The 25507-nt window shown below is 38.6% G+C and overlaps 1 protein-coding gene and 1 pseudogene across 6 annotated transcripts in view; both read left to right on the top strand.

Annotated features, from left to right (window-relative positions):
• ATF6 (activating transcription factor 6) overlaps nucleotides 1-25507 on the top strand; it is a 220152-nt gene that overhangs the window by 65090 nt on the left and 129555 nt on the right. For all 6 annotated transcript variants that reach the window (XM_033855948.2, XM_073805156.1, XM_033855941.2 and 3 more), the window contains 3 exons: nucleotides 6195-6326; nucleotides 18769-18882; nucleotides 19961-20060. In XM_033855948.2, the coding sequence (XP_033711839.1) occupies nucleotides 6195-6326; nucleotides 18769-18882; nucleotides 19961-20060 (346 nt within the window). The remainder of the gene's footprint in view (nucleotides 1-6194; nucleotides 6327-18768; nucleotides 18883-19960; nucleotides 20061-25507) is intronic.
• Nucleotides 1555-2599, top strand: LOC141278770 (glycine cleavage system H protein, mitochondrial pseudogene; annotated as a pseudogene).

Genomic DNA, 25507 nt, shown 5'->3' with positions numbered 1-25507 from the left:
GACTGCTCTTCGTTGCGGTGCGCGGGCTTCTCACTGCAGTGGCTTCTCTTGTTGCGGACCATGGGCTCTAGGCGCGTGGGCTTCAGTAGTTGTGGCTCGCGGGCTCTAGAGCACAGGCACAGTAGTTGCGGCGCACGGGCTTAGTTGCTTCGCGGCATGTGGGATCTTCTCAGACCAGGGATCAAACCCGTGTCCTCTGCATTAATAGGCAGATTCTTAACCACTGCGCCACCAGGGAAGCCCACATAAATCATTTTTGATTGTGTCCTTCCACATGCCTCTCGTCTGACTTCCCCATCCTTTTCCCCAAACTGTCCACTTCTGTTGGGTTTATTGTGAGCAACGTGTAACTTTTAGGGAATTGAGGTAGGAAAGATGTTATGAGAAACAAGATTAGTTTAAAACAGTGGCTCTCAAACATTGGCGTATAGCAGATTGTTAGGCACCGCTCCCAGAGTTCTTGGGTGAGTAGGTCTGGAATGGGGCCGGAGAGTTTGCATTTCTAACCAGTTATCAGGTGATGCTAATGCTGCTGGTCCAGGTACCACACTCTGAGAATCACTGTGCTAGGGGAAGGTGCCTTCTGATCCAGGGGAACTAACAAAGTGTGTTAATTGCTAGTTGACAGTAGGATTCAAGAAAGGAAAAGGATAGAAACTACTCCTAGAAGCCACAGCAGCCACTTTGACTTGGCAGGTAACTATGAGAGCCTTGCAAACAGCTTTAAGATCCCTAGCCAGGAAGTAGGAAAGCAGAGGAACCGTTCTAGTAATCTGCTGTTTTTCTGGCAGTGGTAACCATCAAGTAGTCTAGATGAATAGGAGACAAATGTAATACCAGTTTTTAAAAGAAAGAAGGTAGATTTTCCCCATTAGACCAGGGAATTTAATATTGTTCATAGGGAAGATTTTGATATAGAAAGGGATATGTTAACTGGGAGCCACAATTAGAACAAGAACAGAACATAACAGTTTTGTTTATTTTATTGAATAAATTGCTAGACTTAATGATAATGTGGCAGACAGGGCCATCCGTAAATAATCTAGCCTTGCATTATGGTTAGTCTCCTTTCTTTTCCTTCTCTCTCTGAGATGATCCCTTTCTCACTGTGCTTGCACATGCACATGTCCACTTACATACCCTCTCCTGCTTTACTTGCAATTCCCCAAGCAAAACATACTCTCTTATGACTGTGTCCTTTTTCATATACTAGTCTATCTACATGAAATGCCTTCTCACTCACATCCTCCTTTCCACCTGTTTATTTACTGCTTGTATTTTAAGATAAATTCATGATCCTCTTGGTAAAGATCAAATGCCCTAGCTATATGCTTCTGTAACATTTGGCATTAACCGCTGTTATGCTGCTAATCCCTCTATTATCTTTTGTCTGTATCACTCTTCCCCCTGCCACACACACACACACACACACACACACACACACACAGTATTTGATTTTTATCTTTGAGTCTTTAGCATCAAATATGATTCCAACATAATAGGTATCTAGTACATGTTGAATAAATGAGTGAATCAGTCATTCTGGCTGCGAACATGGCGCTGCGAGTGGCATGGAGCGTGCAGGCCGCGCGGTCGGCAGCCTGCGCGCCATCTCTGCGCCCAACGCGCCCTGCCCGCCGCGGCCCTGGGGACTGCGGGCGGTCGCCGGCCCCGTTCTGCTGTCGGGTCGTAAATTCACAGACAAACATGAATGGGTAAGAACAGAAAACGGTGTTGGAACAGTGGGAATCAGCAATTTTGCACAGGAAGCTTTGGAAGATGTTGTTTACTGTAGTCTGCCTGAAGTTGGGACAAAATTGAACAAACGAGGAATTTGGTGCATTGGACAGTGTGAAAGCTGCTAGTGAACTCTATTCTCCTCTATCAGGAGAAGTAACTGAAATTAATGAAGCTCTAGCAGAAAATCCAGAACTTGTCAACAAATCTTGTTATGAAGATGGTTGGCTGATCAAGATGACACTCAGTAACCCTTCAGAACTAGATGAACTAATGAGTGAAGAAGCCTATGAGAAATACATAAAATCTATTGAGGAGTGAAAATGGAACCACTAAATAAACTAGTTTGAAACAACTTAAAAAAAAAATCAGTCATTCTGGGAAATGTCAACATAATGCAGTGATGATGTTCTCTAATCCTGGACCCAAATCCTGGCTTTGTTAATTACTCAGAGCACTTATATTTCTGACACCAATTCCAATGTATGTTTTTCCACACCACCAAACAGTTCTCCCTAAGTGTTCTGATCACCCAGTTCCAGTGTGTGGGGAGGTTTTTCCCATACCACCAAGCAATTCTCAGACACTAGCTGGGTGTCCTACAATTAAACTTAATTCTGACACAGACAGTGTGGAGATAGTGTCAAATCCCACAGGTTAAGTGCTCAGTCCTACAAGAGTTACCCTACACCCCCTTCAGGCATCAATCGCTAATCCAAGTTGTCACCTGTGCTTCTGGCTGACGGGCTATAGATCAGAGGTTCCCATGACCTCAGGTTCAATTAATTTGCTATAGTGGCTCACAGAAGTCAGAGAAACGCTTTACTTACTAGAGTACCTGTTTATTATAAAGAGATATAACTCAGGAACAGCCAAATGGAAAAGCTGCATAGGGCAAGGTATGGGGGAATGGACAGGGAACTTCCATGCCCTCTTCAAGCTCACCACTGTCCCTGAATCTTCACCAACCCAGATGCTCCCTGAATCCCTTCCTTTTGGGTTTTAATGGAGGCTTCATGACAGAGACAGGTTGATTAAGTCATTGGCCATTGGTGATTGAGCTCAATCTCTAGCTCCTTTCCCCTCCCTGGAGTTGGGGGGTGGTGGGTGGGACTGAAAGTTCCAACTCTCTATTCTTATGGTTCTCTCTATCCTTGGGTAACCTAGGGCCTTCCAGCTCACCTCATTGACATAGCAAAAGGCACCTTTATGGGTCTTATCACTTGGGAAATTCCAAGGGTTTTAGGAGCTCTGTGCCAGGAAAATGTTGTGACCAAATATATATTTCTTTTTATAAATCACCATATCACAGCATGACTTGGGCAAACTGTTTAAACTCTTTGAGCCTCAACTTTCTTTGAGTTTTCATTCCTTAGCACATAGTAGGTGCTCAAAAAATAGTTGCTGCTGTCATACTGTATTTGCATCTTAGAAGAACGTTTAACAGTCTTGTAATATCTCTGTGGTCAAGACAGGGAATTTTGGTCTAGGATATATTACAATTAATTCATAAGTGGTTTAACTTGTGTTTTTACAAACTTGGAAGGCGCTCCCTGGGAGCATGCTGCAGGGCTCAATTTCTTGGCTCTGTTCTTTTCGATATCTTAATGACAACTCAGTTGAGGATGTTGATGGTATGTTGTTCCTTGCTTAGAAGGAGAATTTCTTTTGCTAATTAGGATTCTAGAAGTTCTTGAATGATATTTTAAGAGGAATGTGATGTAAATTATTCAGCTGGATCAAAAAGCTCAATTATATAACTTCAGAATTGGAAGTGAGAGAGGAGAGGAAAGGAAGGGAAGGTAATAGTCCAAAATCAGTTTGTGAGAACAGTTGGAGTTTTAATTATACCAGCCTCAATATAGAGTATGATGTAACTGCCAAAAAAGCCTACCTGGTATTAGGTATATTGGTGGAAGAATAATATTTAGAACATGGGAAGGAATTACCCCGTTCCATTCTGTAATGGTCATACTACCTCAGAAGTGTTGTGGCCAGTTCTGGACCCATCTCTGAGAAACATATTGAGAGGGAAGTGACCAAATATGCTGAAGGGACCTAAGACTGTACTCTAAAGAGGAACATATGGAAGAAACTAAAGCCTTGAAAAAGAAAGCCTGGAGTGAGGGGCGGGGGATGTTAGGTGTCTTTGGACATTGGAAGAAGGCTTGCTTAGACTTGTCTGAATAGCCGCAGAGTCCAGAACTAGTACCAAGACTGGTGGTACTAGTTAAAGCATTTCTAGTTATAAAAAAAAAAAAAAAAAAAGAGGACCCTATTGAAGTGAATCCCAGGGAGGGACAACCCAGAATTTGCTCCCCTCCCAAACACTGTTCCTTCCCAGGAGCTTTAGCTCAACACTGTCCAATGGAAATAAAGTGTGGGTGGGCCGCATACGCAATTCTTAAATAGTTAGGGTGATAGAGCTTCTTCTAGGGATTGGCGGGGTTGAGGGAGTACTTCCAGCAAACAGGAATGTTACTATGTGGATATTTCACTAATGCAATGGAGGGGTGGGCCAGTAGGGGGTGAATTAATTGAGATGCTGTAAACTGGCGGGAAAGTTCTTAACTTTGATTTTGTTTACTGCATACTTTCCTAAGTAAAATTTTTAGCATTACACTTGAAAGGATTAAAAAGTAAACACTTTTCAAAAACATAAATTTCAAAAAGAAAAAATATATTCTGCAGTTATCATCACATTCTTCATTTGGCTTCCCAACAAAATTGTTTTGTTCACTGCTTATCTCATGTTTTCTAAAATACTCACCAAACTAAGTTTTCCTGAGTTTATTTGGACATTCCATTAGACCTTTTACCTCGTTTGCAGAAGGGTTTATACTGTTTGTGACCACTCAGGTAAACACTCTGTCTGAAAAATACAATTGTAACAAAATGTAGCCTCAGTTGTAGCAAAATTAAATTTTATACAATGATCATAATTTGGTGATACACTTTTGAAGAGTTTGTAGTATGCCAGAGTGCCACAGCATACCTGTGAGAACCACTGGAAGGCAGTGATTCTGGAGGTAAAGAATTGAGGAGAATAGGGAACATAATAAGATATCAGAAAAAGAGTCTAGGGAGGTGTACCTGCTTTTTGCTTCCACCTAACATCCCTTTCCCCAAATTTGGAGGCAAATTACTAAACCCCAAAGAAATCCTTTTCTCTTAGAATCACAGGACCCTTAGCTGTGACGTTCTCGTCAGCCTTATTTTCCTCCTCTACTTCATCCCTCTAAATAGAATCTGGTATCCCTTCTTTTGTGCTTTTCTAGGGAAATTCCCTTTGTGTTGAATTTCAAGAAGATTATGACTAGTGTAAGTTATATGTGTGGCATTGTAAAATTAAACACACACACAAGATATCTTATTGATGAGCCAAATTTCTAAGCCCTTGATTAATGAGCTAAAAGTGTTGGGACTTCCCTGCTGGCACAGTGGTTAGGAATCCGCCTGCCAATGCAAGGGACTCGGGTTTGAGCCCTGGTCCAGGAAGATTCCCACATGCCATGGAGCAACTAAGCCCATGCGCCACAACTACTGAGCCTGTGCTCTAGAGCCCGCAAGCCGCAACTAGTGAGCACACGTGCCATAACTACTGAAGCCTGTGCGCCTAGAGCCCGTGTTCCGCAACAAGAGAAGCCACGACAATGAGAAGCCTGTGCACCTTAACGAAGAGTAGCCCCCGCTCACCGCAACTAGAGAAAGCCCACGCACAGCAGCAAAGACCCAACACAGCCATAAATAAATGAATGAATGAATAAATAAAAGTGTTAAATAACTATTGCAGTATTTGATTGATATTGATATACATATGTTTGCCCCAAATACATGAAGAAGTAATTAGGGAGAGTGGGGAGAAAGAAGTAAGTAGGAAACTTTCATAGACATTTAAAAAAATTTCTGTTAGCTTTATTTGATAGCCTGCCTTCTGGGATTGTGAAAATCTAAAGAATTTGGCTGTTGATAGAAAAATTCCCATTTCATTTGAAGTATTTCCTCATTGAAAATAATCAGTTTGCAGCATCTAAGACTTCTTAGATGTTATTCCAGTTATTATCTGAGTTTAGAATTCGTTTATATGTACCTATTTCTACTTTTTATGTACGTGTTTCTACTTTTTTTAATATATATATATATATATATACACACACACACACACATAATTATAGTTTTTAAAGCATATAGAATACTGACTTTGTCTAAACAGGTTATAAATAAGGTACTTCTATACTTATAAAAATTATTTTCAAAATTATTTTTCATATATGTACAGGATGCCAAGCTAGGGATTTGACCATATCAGTAAGCTGTTTTGACTTGCTTCTATGCCTAGTATTCTTGCTGTGTGTATAGAGCTACAAAAGAATTTTGATTTGCTTCAGAGCTACACGTAGGATGCATATGTATGACATTTTTATTTCAATTATTTCTTAATATTTTAAAATTTTCAGTATGTTGGAACGAGATTCCAGGAGGATGAATCCTGGTGTGAACCCTACAAATCAAAGGAGGCATCTTCTAGGATTTTCTGCTAAAGAGGAGCAAGACACATCAGATGGTATCATCCAGAAAAACAGCTACAGGTTAGATTTACATCTAAATTGTTTATACACAATTTTAACTAGTAGAACAAATGAGTTACAAGGACATTCATTAAATTTACTCTTAAGATCAGTTCTAAGAATAAATATACTTTTTAAAAGCTGTCCCAGTTTCAGAATTCTTATAGAGATGTGACCTTAAAAATCTCAGTTTGTGTGCACTAATATACAAATTGAAACACATATAATATATACATATTATATTGTATATAATGTCTTTAATATAGTTATTTTATTGTCTATCATATGTTTATACATATAATGTATTTAATATTTGTTATTATATCATCTGTGATAGATATGATTTGGTGGAATGATATGGTTGAATCTGTTTGTAGTCATTAGGTAAAATCATTTATACTTGTTTATTGTGATTTTTGTTGAATCTCCTTCCCTTGTTATAATTTAATTCAGTCTTGGTAAATTTCCATATAGCTTCTCAATAGTAAAAGACTTAACTCTATGAAAATACAATTTCTCTGTTATGTCAACTAGAAGAAGGTTATAGTGGACTTTCTCAGACCTGTATACTTCTTGATAAACATTTCCCTGTGTTATTTGTAATTGTTATTACAGCCAAATGGAGCTAGGTCCTTGACTAACAAGGCAAAGGGAGGTCATAGTGTGGCAGCTGTGGCACAGAATAATGCTTGAAAATCATTAAAGATTTGTTTACTCTTAACTAAGGTTTTACAGGCCAAAGGCCATAGGGGAATCATTCTCCTGATTTTTACTTTGTTACACCCATACCATTTAATGAGATTATTACCATAGTCCTTCAGGCTTGTCTTCATTTAGTCTTCCTGGAAAAAATGCTAGTATTCATTTTTTTTTTTAGGAAGCTGCAGTGTGCAAAGTACTATGCTAAATGTGGCAGAGGATCCAAAGAATTATATGGTAGTGACTGTAATGCAACATAGAATGTGATAGATGCCATGATGTTGGAAAACCTAACATTTCCTGCCTTTTTTTTTTTTACATGCCCAAATTAGCCATGCTTCTGAAATACTGATCTTAGTGATCATATAAGTGTGTCCCTGAATATTGCTAGAGTTTAATAGAATTTTTAATTTACTAAATAATTTTTCCAAGTTTGCCCTACATGTCCTGTAATTTTGAGTTCTGTTGTTGTCTACGTGAGATCCAGCAAAGGTTACATTTTTAATAGCTAGTCTTTGGATGTGTGAGAGTTGAGACTGTGCCACTTAGGTTGTATAGCTTGTTGCTAAAAATGGAATGAGATTAGACACCAGAAATTACGGTTCAGGTAAGCTTGACAAGAATATTACTTATTTTGCACTAACTACAATAAATAGAAGCCTTCACTTATTATATGTCCATGTTAGAGTAAGGTAATATGGTGGTTCCCAGAAAGCACAGTACACTGATTGTACTAGTTCAAACTAGAGGTCTGGATGGCTTTTAGGCTGTAATTTATCAGCTTTCAAAGTAGTGCATGAAATGCAAGCCATCTCTCTGTCCCTGACCCCAGAGTCACCACTGCCTGTGCATAATCTGGGTTACTGGTCTTAGTAAAAAATGGATGTGATTATCGATTCTTGTAAAGGTTACGTGTAAGTCTCTTGAAATATCTAAGGTTATTATTGAGGCACTTGGGAGATTTAGGTGTTGGTCCATTATTTGATGTTCTTTCTTTTATTATTATAAATACTGAATAACAGATACGAGAAACATGTTTGTGAAACATTTGAAAGCACCGAGTATGAATTTGTTTTAAACTGAATTTTAGGTAGTTTATTTACACTCAGCCATGACATTTGTATTTATTTTTTTAATGCAGCTTATTTTATGTTATGTTTCATTTTTTAGGAGAGTTACGAGAACTGGTTCAAATAAAAAAGTAGATTCTTTTTATTTATATATATATTTTTTGCGGTACGCGGGCCTCTCTCTGTTGTGGTCTCTACCTTTGCGGAGCACAGGCTCGGGATGCGCAGGCTCTGCGGCCATGGCTCGTGGGCCCAGCCGCTTCGCGGCATGTGGGATCTTCCCATACCGGGGCACGAACCCGTGTCCCCTGCATCGGCAGGTGGACTCTCAACCACTGCGCCACCAGGGAAGCCCAGGAGTAGATTCTTAATGTTGTAATTTATAATATTGCATTTGCCTTTTATTTAATAATTAACTGCATATATTTTTTCAGTCTTAGAAATGTGTGGTATATAAGTAATATGACCATATAGTTTGTCAACCAAACTGAGGCACTTATAAGAATGAAAGGTGGTGCTAGTAATATTTATGTCAGGACGTCAGGCATAAATCAGGACTGTTTTAGATAAAGGGAAAAGGATGGTCACGCTACACATAAGGCATCAGCCAGAACCTGTAGTCCAGGAATTCTCAGTAACTCTAGCTCCTTAATACTGTCCTTCACTTTAGTGATTTATTTGTTGAAATTTTTTCTATTGGTATGGAATGGTTTGCAGGCAGCCTAGAACCCTGACCATCTCAGGACTAGTGTGGATCTATTTGCCTCCAGATTGCATGTTGGCTTAGGTTCTCCCTTTTCTTTCCCCTTCAACTCCACCCAGTCCCTTTCCTGGTATTTTTCCTATCAGATTTTTTTTTCTTTTCCAAAGAATATTTTTGGCTGATAGAACAAAGCCAGTCAGCACAGATGTGCGGAAATCATTACTAGAGTTTATCACATGGAAATAAAATTATAAATCAGAATTATATTTTCAATAGTAGTTTTAGACTTTGCTGATGGACTTAAGCATTTGTATTTTAGGCCTGATTTTTTTTTTTTTGTTTTTTTTTTTGCGGTACGTGGGCCTCTCACTGCTGTGGCCTCTCCCGTTGCGGAGCACAGGCTCTGGACGTGCAGGCTCAGCGGCCATGGCTCACGGGCCCAGTCGCTCCACGGCATGTGGGATCTTCCCGGACCGGGGCACGAACCCGTGTCCCCTGCATCGGCATGTGGACTCTCAACCACTGTGCCACCAGGGAAGCCCAGGCCTGATTTTTAAAATAACAAATATGTGACAGATCTTTGTTCTTGACAGTTTTTTTTTTTTTTTTTTTTTTTAGTGTGGCACAGCGTTTTCTTATAAGCATTCAGAATTTACCAAGTGCAAGGCAGAGTTTTTTTTTCTTCTCCCTCAGCAGCTAGTTTAGGCTGCTTTCCTTTTGTGTGTGCAGTCATTACTTATGTACCACCATCTCTGTTTTATTTCAAATAACCCTAACAGGCAGAAGAAAGGACATCAAGAATGTTTCTGGTGCAACCTGTAGGGAAGAATCATCTATATACCCTCAGCTGTTGCTTTTTTTCCCCTTGTATGTGGCATACATAGAAGTCTCTGACTTTTATCTTGAAGTTAGTTTCCACTCTGCCAAAATTATTTTTGTCAAGGGGGCCAGTGAATTCAGCACTGTCAAATTCAGTGAAAACTTCTTTTCATCTCACTTGACCTTTCCTCAGCACTTGGCTGTGTAGATCACTCCTCCTTGAAGCATTCTCCTTTTGTATTGCTACATTTTTAGTTTCCTCTTTTTTCATCGGCTCTGTTTCATCTTTGTAGGCTCCTCCGCTATCCAGATCTTAAGGCTTGGAATTGTGAACTTTTTTGTCTTCTTTCTGCCATAATTTAGCACACAGTCCATTTCTATATATCCTGATGACTCTTGAATTTATGTTTCCCGTCCAGACTTCTGAGTCTCCAGTCATATATCCAGTAGTTTCCTTGAATTCTCTTTTAACATTTCAAACTTAACACCTGCACAGTGAAACTCGAGGTCCTTCTCCATATTCTGTTTCCACCCACTTGTCTACAATAGGCTTCTTTTTTTTTCCTGTTTTTTTTTAACATCTTTATTGGAGTATAATTGCTTTACAATGGTGTGTTAGTTTCTGCTTTATAACAAAGTGAATCAGCTATACATATACATATATCCCCATATCTCTTCCCTCTTGCATCTTCCTCCTTCCCACCCTCCCGATCCCACCCCTCTAGGTGGTCACAAAACACCGAGCTGATCTCCCTGTGCTATGTGTCTGCTTCCCTCTAGCTATTTGTTTTACACTTGGTAGTGTACATATGTCCATGCCACTCTCACTTCATCCCAGCTTACCCTTCCCCCTCCCCGTGTCCTCAACTCGTTCTCTACATCTGTGTCTTTATTCCTGTCCGGCCCCTAGGTTCTTCATGACCATTTAAAATTTTTTTTTAGATTCCATATATATGTGTTAGCATACAGTATTTATTTTTCTCTTTCTGACTTACTTCACTCTGTATGACAGTCTCTAGGTCCATCCACCTCACTACAAATAACTCAATTTCATTTCTTTTTATGGCTGAGTAATATTCCACTGGATATATATGCCACATCTTCTTTACCCATTCATCTGTCAGTGGACACTTAGATTGCTTCCATGTCCTGGCTTTTGTAAATAGAGCTGCAGTGAACATTGTGGTGCATGACTCTTTTTGAATTATGTTTTTCTCAGGGTATATGCCCATTAGTGGGATTGCTGGGTCGTCTGGTAGTTCTATTTAAAATTTTTTAAGAAACCTCCATACTGTTCTCCATAGTGGCTGTATCAATTTACATTCCCACCAACAGTGCAAGGGGGTTCCCTTTCTTCCACACCCTTTCCAGCATTTCTTGTTTGTAGATTTTTTGATGATGGCCATTCTGACTTGTGTGAGATGATATCTCATTGTAGTTTTGATTTGCATTTCTCTAATGATTAATGATGTTGAGCATCCTTTCATGTGTTTGTTGGCAATCTGTATATCTTCCTTGGAGAAATGCCTATTTAGGTCTTCTGCCCATTTTTGCAATGGGTTGTTTGTTTTTTTCACATTGAGCTGCATGAGCTGCTTGTAAATTTTGGAGATTAATCCTTTGTCAGTTGCTTCATTTGCAAATGTTTTCTCCCATTCTGAGGGTTGTCTTTTTTTCTTGATTATGGTTTCCTTTGCTGTGCAAAAGCTTTGAAGTTTCATTAGGTCTCATTGGTTTATTTTTGTTTTTATTTCCATTTCTCTAGGAGGTGGGTCAAAAAGGATCTTGCTGTGATTTATGTCATAGAGTGTTCTGCCTTTTGTTTTTTAATAATTTTTATCTTTCTTACCTTTTTAAAAATAATTTTTTACAGCTTTATTGGAGTATAATTGCTTAGCAATGATGCGTTAGTTTCTGCTTTATAACAAAGTGAATCAGTTATACATATACATATGTTCCCATATCTCTTCCCTCTTGCGTCTTCCTCCCTTCCACCCTCCCTATCCCACCCCTGCAGGCGGTCACAAAGCACCGAGCTGATCACCCTGTGCTATGTGGCTGCTTCCCACTAGCTATCTACCTTATGTTTGGTAGTGTATATATGTCCATGCCTCTCTCTCGCTTTGTCACAGCTCACCCTTCCCCCTCCCCATATCCTCAAGTCCATTCTCCAGTAGGTCTGTGTCTTTATTCCTGTCTTACTCCTAGGTTCTTCATGACATTTTTTTTCTTAAATTCCATATATATGTGTTAGCATATGGTATTTGTCTTTCTCTTTCTGACTTACTTCACTCTGTGTGACAGACTCTAGGTCTATCCACCTCATTACAAATAGCTCAATTTCGTTTCTTTTTATGGCTGAGTAATATTCCATTGTATATATGTGCCACATCTTCTTTATCCATTCATCCGATGATGGACACTTAGGTTGTTTCCATCTCTGGGCTATTGTAAATAGAGCTGCAATGAACATTTTGGTACATGACTCTTTTTGAATTATGGTTTCCTCAGGGTATATGCCTAGTAGTGGGATTGCTGGGTCGTATGGTAGTTCTATTTGTAGTTTTTTAAGGAACCTCCATACTGTTCTCCATAGTGGCTGTACCAATTCACATTCCTACCAGCAGTGCAAGAGTATTCCCTTTTCTCCACACCCTCTCCAGCATTTATTGTTTCTAGATTTTTTGATGATGGCCATTCTGACTGGTGTGAGATGATATCTCATTGTAGTTTTGATTTGCATTTCTCTAATGATTAATGATGTTGAGCATTCTTTCATGTGTTTGTTGGCAGTCTGTATATCTTCTTCGGAGAAATGTCTATTTAGGTCTTCTGCCCATTTTTGCAATGGGTTTTTTTTTTTTTCACATTGAGCTGCATGAGCTGCTTGTAAATTTTGGAGATTAATCCTTTGTCAGTTGCTTCATTTGCAAATATTTTCTCCCATTCTGAGGGTTGTCTTTTGGTCTTGTTTATGGTTTCCTTTTCTGTGCAAAAGCTTTGAAGTTTCATTAGGTCCCATTTGTTTATTTTTGTTTTTATTTCCATTTCTCTGGGAGGTGGGTCAAAAAGGATCTTGCTGTGATTTATGTCATAGAGTGTTCTGCCTATGTTTTCCTCTAAGAGTTTTATAGTTTCTGGCCTTACATTTAGGTCTTTAATCCATTTTGAGCTTATTTTTGTGTATGGTGTTAGGGAGTGGTGTAATTTCATTCTTTTACATGTAGCTGTCCTGTTATCCCAGCACCACTTATTGAAGAGGCTGTCTTTTCTCCATTGTATATTCTTGCCTCCTTTATAAAAAATAAGGTGAGCATATGTGCATGGGTTTATCTCTGGGCTTTATGGCCTGTTCCATTGATCTATCTTTCTTTTTTTGTGCCAGTACCATACTGTCTTGATTACTGTACCTTTGTAGTATAGTCTGAAGTCTGGGAGCCTGATTCCTCCAGCTCCATTTTTCTTTCTCAAGATTGCCTTGGCTGTTCGGGGTCTTTTGTGTTTCCATACAAATTGTGAAGTTTTTTGTTCTAGTTCTGTGAAAAATGCCAATGGTAGTTTGATAGGGATTACATTGAATCTGTAGATTGCTTTGGGTAGTATAGTCATTTTCACAATGTTGATTCTTCCAATCCAAGAACTTGGTATATCTCTCCATCTGTTAGTATCATCTTTAATTTCTTTCATCAGTGTCTTATAGTTGTCTGCATACAGGTGTTTTGTCTCCTTAGGTAGGTTTATTCCTAGGTATTTTATTCTTTTTGTTGCAGTGGTAAATGGGAGTGTTTCCTTAATTTCTCTTTCAGATTTTTTATCATTAGTGTATAGGAATGCAAGAGATTTCTGTGCATTAATTTTGTATCCTGGTACCTTACCAAATTCATTGATTAGCTCTAGTAGTCTTCTGGTAGCATCTTTAGGATTTTCTGTGTATAGTATCACGTCATCTGCAAAGAGTTACAGCTTTACTTCTTTTTTTCTGATTTGTATTCCTTTTATTTCTTTTACTTCTCTGATTGCTGTGGCTAAAACTTCCAAAACTATGTTAAATAATACTGGTGAGAGTGGACACTCTTGTCTTGTTTCTGATCTTAGGGGAAATGGTTTCAGTTTTTCACCATTGAGAACGATGTTGGCTGTGGGTTTGTCATATATGGCCTTCATTATGTTGAGGAAAGTTCCCTCTATGCCTACTTTCTGGAGGGTTTTTATCATAGATGGGTTTCGAATTTTGTTGAAAGCTTTTTCTGCATCTATTGAGATGATTATATGGTTTTTCTCCTTCAGTTTGTTTATGTGGTTTATCACATTGAATGATATGCATATCATTGCATTCCTGGGATAACCCCACTTGATGTGTATGATCCTTTTATTTTTTTATTTCTTTTAACACCTTTATTGGAGTATAATTGCTTTACAATGGTGTGTTATTTTCTGCTTTATAACAAAGTGAATCAGCTATACATATACATTTATCCCCGTATCTATTCCCTCTTGTGTCTCTCTCCCTCCCACCCTCCCTATCCCACTCCTCTAGGTGGTCACAAAGCACCGAGCTGATCTCCCTGTGCTATGCGGCTGCTTCCCACTAGCTATCTATTTTACATTTGGTAGTGTTTATATTTCCATGCCATTCTCCTACTTTGTCCCAGCTTACCCTTCCCACTCCCCATGTCCACAAGTCCATTCTCTTGTAGGTATGAGTCTTTATTCCCATCCTGCCCCTAGGTTCTTCATGACCATTCTTAAAAAATTTTAGATTCCATATATATGTGTTAACATATGGTATTTGTTTTTATCTTTCTTACTTACTTCACTTTGTATGACAGACTCTAGGTCCATCCACCTCACTACAAATAACTCAATTTTGTTTCTTTTTATGGCTGAGTAATATTCCGTTGTATATATATACCACATCTTCTTTATCCATTCATCTGTCGATGGACACTTAGGTTGCTTCCATGTCCTGGCTATTGTAAATAGAGCTTCAGTGAACATTGTGGTACATGACTCTTTTTGAATTATGTTTTTCTCATTGCCTTATGTATTGAGGCGCTTCTTTATTGGGTGCGTAAATATTTACAGTTCTTATATCTTCTTCTTGGATTGATCCCTTGATCATTATGTAGTGTTCTTCTTTGTCTCTTGTAATAGTCTTTATTTTAAAGTCTGTTTTGTCTGATATGATAATTGCTACTCCAGCTTTCTTTTGATTTCCATTTGCTGGAATATCTTTTTCCATCCCCTCATTTTCAGTCTGTATGTGTCCCTAGGTCTGAAGTGGGTCTTTTGTAGACACCATATATACGGGTCTTGTTTTTGTATCCATTCAGCCAGTCTGTGTCTTTTGGTGGGAGCATTTAATCCATTTACATTTAAAGTAGTCATCGATATGTATGTTCCTATTCACATTTTCTTAATTGTTTTGGGTTTGTTATTATAGGTCTTTTCCTTCTCTTGTGTTTCCTGCCTAGAGAAGTTCCTTTAGCATTTGTTGTAAAGCTGGTTTGGTGGTACTGAATTCTCTTAGCTTTTGCTTGTCTGTAAAGATTTTAATTTATCCATTGAATCTGAATGAGGTCCTTGCTGGGTAGAGTAGTCTTTGTTGTAGGTTTTTTGTTTTTTTTTTTTTTTTGCGGTACACGGGCCTCTCACTGCTGTGGCCTCTCCCGTTGCGGAGCACAGGCTCCGGACGCGCAGGCTCAGCGGCCATGGCTCATGGGCCCAGCTGCTCCGCGGCATGTGGGATCTTCCCGGACCGGGGCACGAACCCGTGTCCCCTGCATCGGCAGGCGGACTCTCAACCACTGCGCCACCAGGGAAGCCCCTGTTGTAGGTTTTTCCCTTTCATCACTTTCAATATGTCTTGCCACTCCCTTCTGGCTTGCAGAGTTTCTGCTGAAAGATCAGCTGTTAACCTTATGGGGATTCCCTTGTATGTTATTTGTTCTTTTTCCCTGCTGCTTTTAATATGTTTTCTTTGTATTTAATTTTCGGTAGTTTGATTAATATGTGTCTTAGCGTGTTTCTCCTTGGATTTATCCTGTATGGGACTCCGTGTGCTTCCTGGACTTGATTAACTATTTCCTTTCCCATTTTAGGGAAGTTTTCAACTATAATCTCTTCAAATATTTTCTCAGTCCTTTTCTTTTTCTGTTCTTTTTCTGGGACCCCTATAATTCAAATGTTGGTGAGTTTAATATTGTCCCAGAGGTCTCTGAGACTGTCCTCAATTCTTCTCATTCTTTTTTCTTTATTCTGCTCTGCAGGAGTTATTTCCACTATTTTATCTTCCAGGTCACTTATCTGTTCTTCTGCCTCAGTTATTGTGCTATTGATTCCTTCTAGAGAATTTTAAATTTCATTTATTGTGGTGTTCATCATTGTTTGTTTGCTCTTTAGTTCTTCTAGGTCCTTGTTAAATGTTTCTTGTATTTTCTCCGTTCTGTTTCCAAGATTTTGGTTCATCTTTACTATCATTACTCTGAAATCTTTTTCAGGTAGACTGCCTATTTCCTTTTCATTTGTTTGGTCTGGTGGGTTTTTACCTTGCTCCTTCATCTGCTGTTTGTTTTTCTGTCTTCTCATTTTGCTTAATTTACTGTGTTTGGGGTCTCCTTTTTGCAGCCTGCAGGTTCGTAGTTCCCATTGTTTTTGGTGTCTGCCCCCAGTGGCTAAGGTTGGTTCAGTGGGTTGTGTAGGCTTCCTGGTGGAGGGTACTGGTGCCTGTGTTCTGGTGGATGAGGCTGGATCTTGTCTTTCTGGTGGGCAAGACCGTGTTTGGTGGTGTGTTTTGGGGTGTCTGTGATCTTATTATGATTTTAGGCAGCCTCTCTGCTAATGCGTGGGGTTGTGTTCCTGTCTTGCTAGTTGTTTGGCATAGGGTGTCCAGCACTCTAGCTTGCTGGTTGTAGAGTGGAGCTGGGTCTTACCATTGAGATGGAGATCTCTGGGAAAGCTTTTGCCATTTGAAATTACATGGAGCTGGGACGTCTCTTGTGGACCAATGTCCTGAACTCAGCTCTCCCACCTCAGAGGCACAGGCCTGACACCTGGCCGGAGCACCAAGACCCTGTCAGCCACATGGCTCCACAAGGATCCTGAGGGAGGCAGGCCCTTATCAGCTCAGGTGGAAACAGTGAAACTGGGTCAATCAAGCCTTGCGGTTCAGACACTGTACTGACAGAGACAACCATGCACGTGGGAGCAGCGCCATGTTCCCTCATCTCTGAGAGGACTGCTTCACCACTCGTGCACCAGACAACCCAGGATAAAATGGTTACAACAGGCTTCTTTATTTCTGTTTCTCAAGTCAGAAACCCTGGTTCCTCCCTTTCAACATGTGCTGTTGATGTTCTTTCCAAATATTATCTTGAATTGGTTCATTCTTCTTCATCTTCATTGCCACCACCTTAGTCCATAGTATCTTCATCTCTTGCCCAGATTGCTATAGATCTCTCCTAACTGGTCTCCCAGCTTCCCCTTTTGCCCCTATCAAAACTGTTTTTGGTAACAATGGCAAGGCATAAATGTAAATTAAAATATATCACTTCTCTACTTAATACCCTTTTGTGGCTTCTTATTAAATTTAGTAATTCCTTATCATAATCTGGTCTCTGTCTTTCCAACCTCATCTTGTGCCTCCCTCACTTGCTTACAACTCTTCAGCTGATGAGTAGTTTTCCTTAAGTTCCTTAAATCCTCCTTTGTCCCACCTGCCTCTGTCTAGAACGCTCTTACCCCAGTTTCTATAGGGCTGGCTTCCTCTCATCCTTTATGCCTTGTCTTAAATACCATCTCCTTTTCAGACCATTTTATCTAAAGTAGGCATTGTTGTTGGTTTTCTATTTCAACCATATGCTTATTTCTTTCATAGCTCTTACCACAGTTTGGATTTATTTTATGTGTTTGTTTTCTTGTATTTGGTCCATCTTCCCCACTAAGGTCTTTGAGGATGGAGACTTCATTTCCCTTGTTCCCTATTGGAATTCCAGCACCTAGCACAGTACCTGGCACACAGTTGGTATTCAGTAAATATTTGTTGATTGAATTAATGAAAAGTACAAATCTAGCTGTGTCCAATTTTGTGTTTATAGTTTTTCTTTTTAGATTTTAATATATCCAGTTTTCTAAATCCAGAGTATTGTATATAAAGAAATTCAAGATAGAGCTAAGATTTCTTAGTGAGAAAGGTTAAAATAGCTGACTGAAGGGAATAAATAACAATAATGCCCTCAGCTCAGATTCTAATTTTCAACTCAGATTTTGCTCCCTACGTCACATCCTGGATATGAATTTGCATGATATAGATCACTGTGATGATTAGGAAAGTATATTTTTTGAAGTTAATAGAATAACTGGTTAATGTCACTCTGTTGTTTTATTAGGGATTCTAAAATTTATATTTAGCTTTTCAAAGCTTTTACTTTTCTCCTACCAAGTATTTTATGCTTTCCCTTTCCCCTACCACACACACTGTTTTAAGGAGACTATTCAGTTCTGTTATCACAGATATGAGAATGACCACAAAACTTCAATCCTGGTTACATAATACTTTCCTATCAATCGTAAGTCTTTCCTATCAATCGGTGGGTCTTTCCCCCAATTTCCCCTCTTACTTTGTCACCACCTCTGTTCCAGCAGCACTGTGTATGCCTTGAGCTCATTGAAGATATGAGCCATGTGTTATCATTGTATCCCTAGTTTCGGGTACATAATAATTGAGCAATAAATGTGAACTACCATGATAATCTCTGTAGAAAACTGGAAAATGAAATTTGTGCTGTGTGGTCTATACTTCCCTCCTTTTTAAATTACATTCACTTCTTTCCTGCAGTATGTTCTATTTACAATATTAAAAACTTTTTTTGTTGAAGTATAGTTGATTTACAATGTTGTGTTAATTTCTCCTGTACAGCAGAGTGATTCCATTTTATATGTATACACACACACACACACACACACACACACACGCATTGTTTTTCATATTCTTTTCCATTATGGTTTATCAGGATATTGACTATAGTTCTCTGTGCTATACAGTAGGACTTCGTTGTTTATACAGTATTTTTATTTCCATGAAATCTTAATACTAGCAATGACTTTCTTATAGCAATCTTCGTCTTAGGAATTTAAGACAGAAGGTAACACATTTTGTAAATCTGTTTTTCAGATATGACCATTCTGTTTCAAATGACAAAGCCCTGATGGTGCTAACTGAAAAACCACTACTCTATATTCCTCCACCTCCCTGTCAGCCCCTGATTAACACAACAGAATCTCTCAGGTGAGTGTTTTCAGTTGTTGCAGATATATCTGAGTGGGTTCCTGTGTTTAGCTTTGGAACCTAGAAAAGTATTTGTTCAAATTAACCAAGTGGTTGAGAAAACTATGAATTATTTATTGAATAACCGTAGGCATATCAATTGTTGTCCAGTTTCCCCAGCAACCTGATAGAGATGGTGATGGGTCTATTTCATGTGATGGTATTGGGGTTGTATACTTAAATATGTCTTATTTGAAAACTGAAGAATGATATTAATATAAAAATTCAGGGTAAGTGTTAGACTCGCAGTGGTAACATTCATAGTGGAAAGTACTTTTTTCTTCAAATTAGGAAGATAATAATTTGAAGATATGTGATTCTGGAGTCATTTTCACATTAGTGTACTTTTCTTTATCTACTTTTCCCTTGAATTTTTTCCTGTGATTTTGGATCCTATCTTTGAACCTCAAAAACTGCTTCAGTTTTTTTGTGATACATAGTAATCAACTATATTTAAGTAAGTATAGTCTGACATCTTCACAACTGCTCTAAAGAGTAAGCAAAATAAAGGGAAGTTATATTTGAACTGGCTTTTTTTTTTTTTTAATTTCCAGTGTTGGAAAATTTGGATTATAGTACCTTGAAATTTCTCCTCCTGAGCAGTTGATTCATTCTTTTTCTACTCCCCAAAAAAGCATTATTTTCAAAGGCTTTAATGAATCCATTTGTTGTTAGGAGTCCTATGACTTGTTTTGTGCTCTCCAGTGTCTCCAGTATTTGTGTGTACATAGTCCAAGAGCAGAAACAGGAAATACTATTTTGTGGAAAAACCTTTGCATCCAATATTGATGTTTGCCAGGTATTTAGCTCTAATTTTCTTTGAATTTTGAACTCATGATTGAGGAGGCTACCATATAAAAATGCATGTCATTAAAGATAACATTAAGTGTCTTAGCTTTCTCAAATCAAAAAAGAATATTGAACCATTAGGCACTTGGAATGCTCTTTAGAACCTCAGAATATGATTAAATTCATTTCCAACCAAAGGTGAGACATCTGTTTCTATGAAATATGTTTAACTAATTAAGCTATTTTATAGGTTAAATCATGAACTTCGAGGGTGGGTTCATAGACACGAAGTGGAAAGGACCAAGTCGAGAAGAACGACAAATAATCAACAGAAAACCCGTATTCTTCAGGTTTGTTTCTGCTTGTCTTTGAACAATAGTTGGCATATTTGTTAGAAGGCTTCCTGTAGATGTGTTGCTCTCTTCTTTGGAACATTTGGGAAGCTTGAACTTTAGCCACTTCCCACTACCTCCTGCTGCTACTGAAGCAGGTGTCACTGCCATTGAAACCCTCCTCCCAGGTTTCACAGCACTCATTTAGGTTTTATAGCACTAGTATTTCCTGCTCAGACATAGTGCTGTTTCCTGCTCTCTCCCTCAAATTTGCTTTCAAGCCAGGGGTTTTATGCATGGACATCTGTATGACATGTTTTTGGCACAAATAATATAATAAATGATATTGTTTATCTCCTCTGTTCTTAGAGCTTTTCAAATGTAGGACAGCTTAGAAGTGAAGGCACATCTCCGTGGAGGGCATTTTTGTACTTAGACTTGTAGCACTACAGGTTAATGACAGCTCTTATTTAGAACCTATTAAACTGGGCTTCTATCTTAATATTGTTTACCACAAAGCACCATTTATAGTCTTTCTGTCATTCAACTATTTATTACTACTTCTGAAGCACTTAGACTGACACATTGCATTCTCCCAGCAAATGTTACCTGTGGTAGTAATAATGAGCCAGGTACTATTCTCGACCCTGGGAATACAGTAGAGGGTATGATAAAATCCCTGCCTTCATGGAACTTACATTCTAATGGGAAAGATAAACAATAAACACGTAAAGTGAAATAAGTCATACAAAAAAAGACAAATACCATATGATCTCATTTACATGTGGAATCTTGAAAAAATACCCAACAAACTCATGGATACAGAGAACAGATTGTGGTTGCCAGAGGTGGTGGGTGGAGGGTACAGACTTCCAGTTATGAAATAAAGAAGTCATGAGGATGTAGTTTACTGCATGATAACCATAGTTAATAATACTGTAGTGTATATTTGAAAGTTGCTAAGAGAGTAGATCTTTAAAGTTCTCATCATGAGGGAAAAAATTAAATTAAAAAATAAATAAACAAGTAAATAAATAAATATACTAAAAATTAGAAGTTCTCTAAAGAAAAAGCAGGGTTGGAAGTTAGAGTTTGAATGGAGAGGTGAGTGGCTATTTTAGATTGGGTGGTTAGAGAAGCCTTCTCTAAAGAGATACCACTTGAGTAAGGTATTGTCAAGGTAGTTATTACCAGCTGTTATAACATTTAGCCTCAAAATCTCAGTAGTTTAATGGAATAAAAATTTGTTTCTCACCCAGAGTTTGAGGTAGCTCTCTAGAATGGGTTTCCTCCAAGCAGTGACTAAGGAATCCAGGTTCTTCCACATTGTAACCCAGCAACTTGAAATCCTTTGCTTTTAGCTTTGGGTGTTGGGGAAAAAGTTTGGAAGATTATGCAGCATGTTTTAGGGATCAGGCCTGGACTTTAGTCAATGTTCAGTTGACTAAAACTCTGTCACTTTTCCCAGCCTCCCTTGCAGAAGGTTAGGCAAATGTAGTCTTCCTATGTGCTTGGGATGAAGAAGGGGTTTGGTGAGAACATAGCTTTTGCCATAGGCAGAAAATGAAGGACAAAATGTAAAGGTCTAGGAGAAAATCTGGAGAAACAGCTTTTAGACCAAGGGAATAGAAAGTATAGAGACCCTCAGGAGGAAACAGTTTGCATATTTGAGGAACATCAAGAAGTTGAGTAAGGCTGGATTACAATGACTAAGGGGAGAGTAGCCAAAGATGATGTCAGAAAGACAGAGGAGGCTAAATCATATCAAATCTCGTATGCAATGGTGAGAACTTAGGTTTTCATCCTAGGTGCGAGAGGACAGCATTGAGAGGTTTGAGCAAGGCTGTGACTTGATCTGATTTATATTTTTAAAAGATTGCTCTAACTGCTACCCCAGGTAGAACACAGCAGGGAACATGAGTGGATGTAGGGAGACCAGTTAAGCCATTTCAGTAGTGTAGGTGGGAGATCATTGTGGGCCATACTAGAGTGGTAAATTTGAAGGTGGAGGAAAGTACTTGAATGCCAAATATATTTTGAAAGTATAGATGATGAAATTGCTATTGTAAAATAAAAAGGAAACAGTGGTAATTCCTATGCTATAGCTGCTGGATGAATGATGATGCCATTTACTGAGACTGAGAGTAGGGAAGGAGGAGTTGGAGGCAAGAAAAAAGAGTTTTAGATATATTAAGTTTGAGATGGCTATTAGACATTCAAGTGGAGAAGTCAGGTGGCTACTCAGATATCCAGGTCTGGAGTATAGGGGAGAGGTTGAGACTGGAAGTTTAATTTGGGATGATATCACCTAGAGAGAAGGTAAAAAGAAGAGAAAAGAGGTAAGGAACTGAACCCTGGAACAACGTCAACATTAGAGGTTAAAAGACAAGGAAAAATCAGCACTTGAGAAGGAAGAGGAGTGGCTGGCCAGTAGAATAGGAAAAAATGTAGGATAGTTGTATCCAAAAACCCAAGCAAAGAAAGTTTTTAAGGAAGAGGATGTGATTTACTGTTACAGAGGTTAAGAGGTGTTGATTAAGATGAGGACTGGGAAATTACCATTGGATTTGATTATTAGAACTTGTTAATGACTTTGATGAAGGTTGTCTCATTGGAGTGGTGATGACAAAAGTCTGAGCGATGTGGGTTCAGGAAGTAAAAATAAAATGAGGAAATAGAGAAAATTATTTCAGGATGATCCCCATTAATGGAAACAGAGAAATGGAGTAGCTGTAAGAATCAAGGAAGAGGTTTTATTTTGGGATGGGATATGTTTCACCAGGTTTACCTGTTTATCTACTAATGGAAACTCCTAAGCTATTTGATTATTTGGAGACTAATTGGAAGCAGCACATGATAGGTTCCTAAGTACATTAAAAGTATATTGAGAAACATGGACTTTTAACCATTAAGGGACTGTTTTCAACTATAAAATAATGAGGGTTAGTCTAAATGAGCTTAAGCTCTGACATTTGAGATTCCATGATTATCCAGTATGTGTTTCTCTGGGCCTCTCAGGCACTTTTTGTTCACCTGTTATGGCATCTTTATTGGTTGTTAGTACATCATTACTAATGTCACAGTTACCTCAGAGTCCCAAAGCTGTTTACTGACGTTGGAATACAGTGTCCAGTCTGCCAAAGCCTACACGTTAGCTGCCTCCATGGCTGGAGGAAAAATGGACTCTGTTTCCCTTCTGCTTTCCAAATCTGGTGCAAGTATATGTTATTTGTAGAAGCTAAATTATGTCTAGACCCTGATAGCAAAAAAGTTTGGGTAATATAGTTTTCAGGCTTTCATCCCTTGTTACACAGGGGAAGAGCAAAAAGGGGGCAGGAAGAGGTAATTGCCAGTAGAGAATTCCACACAGCTGGTAAAATGGGCTTTATGAAAAATTAGATGAAAATTATTGGCCTAAATGAGTTTTTTGCCTTATCTTTTGACATATTAAATTAAGAAGTCATAAAAATTCTAAATGTATAGGCTCCAAGTAACAAAGTTTCAAAAACATAATGCAAAAAAGTGACAGAACTAAAGGGAAAAACAGATAAATCTGCAACATAATTGGAGATTTTAATATCTTTCTCATTTCTATGTAAATGTCTGTCTCACTTTTTTTTGCTGATTGTGACCTTTTGCTAAATCCACATAGCTAAAAATGCTGAAGTTCATAGCCAAGTTTTCAGAAGTCCCTTTGTTTATTGGTGTAAATCTTAGATAGGTAAATGGCATATCAATTGCTGTTTGCCTGATGTCTCTGTAACTCAGCTTTCCTTAAATCCTACCCACTCATTTCTGAGCCTAGAGAATGAAGTCTGGCTTCTTTCAGACTTCTCTGCTAATTTCATGTGTGCCAAAGTAGCAAAATCATTTAAAATTCACCAGTTATTTAATGTTTATTTTAAATTTTATATTTATCCACTAGCTGTAGTTTAATTTTGGCTTGATTTACTACTTACTTGATAAGCATATCAATAAATACAGTACTTTATTATTTAAATGTATTTGTTTTTCCTTTCATTTTATCTGTGCTTTTTATTTTTGTTTAACACATTTTTAAACTTACTATATGTAAGCCTGACATTAGATTTTCGTAAAATTAGACCCTCGACTTGTTACAGAGCCAGAAATTGGAAGCCCTCTATTCATCCCTGCATATTGGTTCCATCTACCACCAAACAAAATTGTTCCCTCTTCTCTTCCCATAACCCTTTGTATATTCTTCTATTTTAGCATCACATTATATCATTTCTACATATCTGTCTTCCCAGTTAAACTGCAAGCTTCTAGAGGGCAAAAGTCAAATGTTAAATTCTGTAGCACCAGTACATGTAGTAGGCACTCTATGAAAGTTTGATTGCTGAAGGAAGGATGGATGGATATAGTAATGAACAAATGCTAGTAATCTTAAGATTAAACAGTTATTCAAGTCACTGTTCGACAGGGTAATAATAAGGTCACTTCCTAACATAATAATTGGTAATGTGCTCTTGAACTCTGATACTCTTATAAAACTTTTTTGAAGATCAGCTTACAAAGCTGCTGGGGTATATAAGAAAGCATAGTGCAAAGCAGGTGCTATATGGAAGACAGGTTTCCAGTGTAGTCTATGTGGACCACTAATGGTTCCAGATTGGACTGTTCTCTGGCCAAGAATCATTGATGAGATATCTTTATGATGGATTAGGCCACAGGTGTATTTAGGCATGAAGATCTTTGTGTTTAATTCAGTAAACAATAAGATCTAGTTTCATTATGAACCTTTCATAATTCAGGAAATTTTCATTCGGAAAATAATTATTTTCGACAAACGTAAGTTGTTATGTGTTCAGTAATACTTGTATGACTTGGTGATAAACCTTGTGATACTTGGACTAAGTTTTTGAGCTTTTTTTTTTTTTTTTTTTTGCGGCATGCTGGCCTCTCACTGTTGTGGCCTCTCCCGTTGTGGAGCACAGGCTCCAGACGCACAGGCTCAGCGGCCATGGCTCGTGGGCGCAGCCGCTCCACGGCATGTGGGATCTTCCTGGACTGGGGCACAGACCTGTGTCCTCTGCATCAGCAGGCAGACTCTCAACCACTGCGCCACCAGGGAAGTCCTGAGCTATTTCTTTAATCTTTGCGGGGAGTGCCTTAAATGTCTTACTGTCCGTAAGACACACCTCTCAGCCCAGAATGTGACCAAAAGAGTTCTAATTTCTATATTGGTGTTTAGTTATGTGAACTTAATATGTTAGTATATTCATGAAAACAACTTTACGGGGACTTCCCTGATGGCGCAGTGGTTAAGAATCTGCCTGCCAATGCAGGGGACATGGGTTTGATCCCTGGTCTGGGAAGATCCCACATGCCATGGAGCAACTAAGCCTGTGCGCCACAACTAGTGAGCTTGTGCACCACAACTACTGAAGCCCGTGTGCCTAGAGCCTGTGCTCCGCAACAAGAGAAGCCACCGCAATGAGAAG

Source organism: Tursiops truncatus, chromosome 1, assembly GCF_011762595.2.
Source record: "Tursiops truncatus isolate mTurTru1 chromosome 1, mTurTru1.mat.Y, whole genome shotgun sequence".
Lineage (NCBI taxonomy): Eukaryota > Metazoa > Chordata > Mammalia > Artiodactyla > Delphinidae > Tursiops > Tursiops truncatus.
The sequence above is the reverse complement of the archived record's forward strand: the minus strand, read 5'-3'. Positions and strand labels throughout refer to the sequence as shown.